This window comes from Halichoeres trimaculatus, unplaced genomic scaffold (assembly GCF_033239565.1).
Source record: "Halichoeres trimaculatus isolate MK-OKI-2021-1 unplaced genomic scaffold, fHalTri1.1 fHalTri1_scaffold_2, whole genome shotgun sequence".
NCBI classification, from domain to species: Eukaryota; Metazoa; Chordata; class Actinopteri; order Labriformes; family Labridae; genus Halichoeres; species Halichoeres trimaculatus.
Window position 1 is genome coordinate 1,233,101 of NW_027437180.1, and position 1,412 is coordinate 1,234,512.

At 49.3% G+C, this 1,412-nt stretch overlaps 1 protein-coding gene across 1 annotated transcript; it reads right to left on the reverse strand.

The window, feature by feature from the left end:
- Positions 1 to 772: 772 nt before the first annotated feature.
- Positions 773 to 1,084, reverse strand: LOC141786441 (histone H4-like). The gene has a single exon (XM_074665090.1). It carries the CDS (start codon positions 1,082 to 1,084, stop codon positions 773 to 775), a length of 312 nt encoding a protein of 103 aa, XP_074521191.1.
- Between the last annotated feature and the right edge of the window lie 328 nt (positions 1,085 to 1,412).

The window sequence follows — 1,412 nt, forward strand, 5'->3', positions numbered from 1 at the left end:
CTCTCTGGACTCCGCGGGGCTGATAACTGCTCCATTTTCATCGCTTCGCGCACTTCAGCTGCGTAAACAAACGAACGTTCCCGCTCTATGGCTTCCGGTCCTGCTAGATTGAGGAGGATATATGCCTTGGTTCTTGCAGGTTTATCGAAGTGTGCTGCGGCAATAAAGATGTCATACTCCCTCTTGAACATCTGCCAGCTCTCGGCGACGTTCCCATCAAACACAACAGGGTCTGGTCTGTGAAATCCCTCTGCCATTTCAGCAACGTAGCTCTGGCTAGCTTAGCATTAGTGCTTTCTCCAACACTTTTAGAGCTCGGTGGAATGCAGGGAGGATACTCACGGGCGATTCTGACACCATGTAAGTAGTTGTTTATGAAACTTGATAACTGGTTGAGAAGGAGTCTAACTGACGAGACAATAAGTTCTCTTGAACATTTATTATCCAGCGGTAACTGAGGGAACATAACTCATGGCAGGCATCCAACATAAAAACCAGATCAGTTCTGCCCACTGCTGGTGGAAACACAATACAACACCCAGCAACTACGGTGGCTCTAACAGGACAAGACAGTTACTTTGCAAATGATCTTCAAGAACTATCCATCGCTATAAACATCACTTCTGCTGCCATCCCAGTACCTATCTGCAGAAACCCTCATCGAACAATCAAAGACGATACTTTAAAATTGGAAAACTTCTGCTCTTCACTGAACAAGGTGGGTGGCCCTGAAAAGGACCTTTGGTTTTTGAAGCTGTGTGGTGTCGATGGTTTAACCTCCGAATCCGTACAGAGTGCGTCCCTGTCTCTTCAGAGCATAAACCACGTCCATGGCGGTCACGGTCTTTCTCTTGGCGTGCTCGGTGTAGGTGACAGCGTCACGGATCACGTTCTCCAGGAACACCTTGAGCACCCCGCGGGTCTCCTCGTGGATCAGACCGGAGATCCGCTTGACTCCGCCACGGCGAGCCAGACGGCGGATAGCAGGCTTAGTGATGCCCTGGATGTTATCTCGGAGGACCTTGCGGTGACGCTTAGCGCCTCCTTTACCGAGTCCTTTTCCTCCCTTTCCTCTTCCACTCATTTTCAATAGTCAGCTGTAGCACACGATGTGGAGCTGAGAAAGGACTGCTCGCTGATTTAAAAACTGCATGAGGACGTGCCAGAGCTCAGAGGCAGCGCTTTTCTTCCTCCTCCTCTCCTTTCTGTCGTCTATGTGGATTTCGATGTTTCTGGTAGATCAGCGCCCTCTGCTGAATCAGTTTCTCTTCTGCTGCTACTGCCCTGATCAAGATGAGCAGAGACGACCACACGACAACAAGTCCGCATCCTTTACAACTGATCCATCAGTCGACTTTAAAGCACACAAACACCAAGATGAAGAAAACAGTAGAATCGCAGCCTCATACACA

Coding starts and splice junctions, on each gene's coding strand:
- LOC141786441 (XM_074665090.1), bottom strand. CDS start 1,084: ATGAGTGGAAGAGGAAAGGGAGGAAAAGGACTCGGTAAAGGAGGCGCT.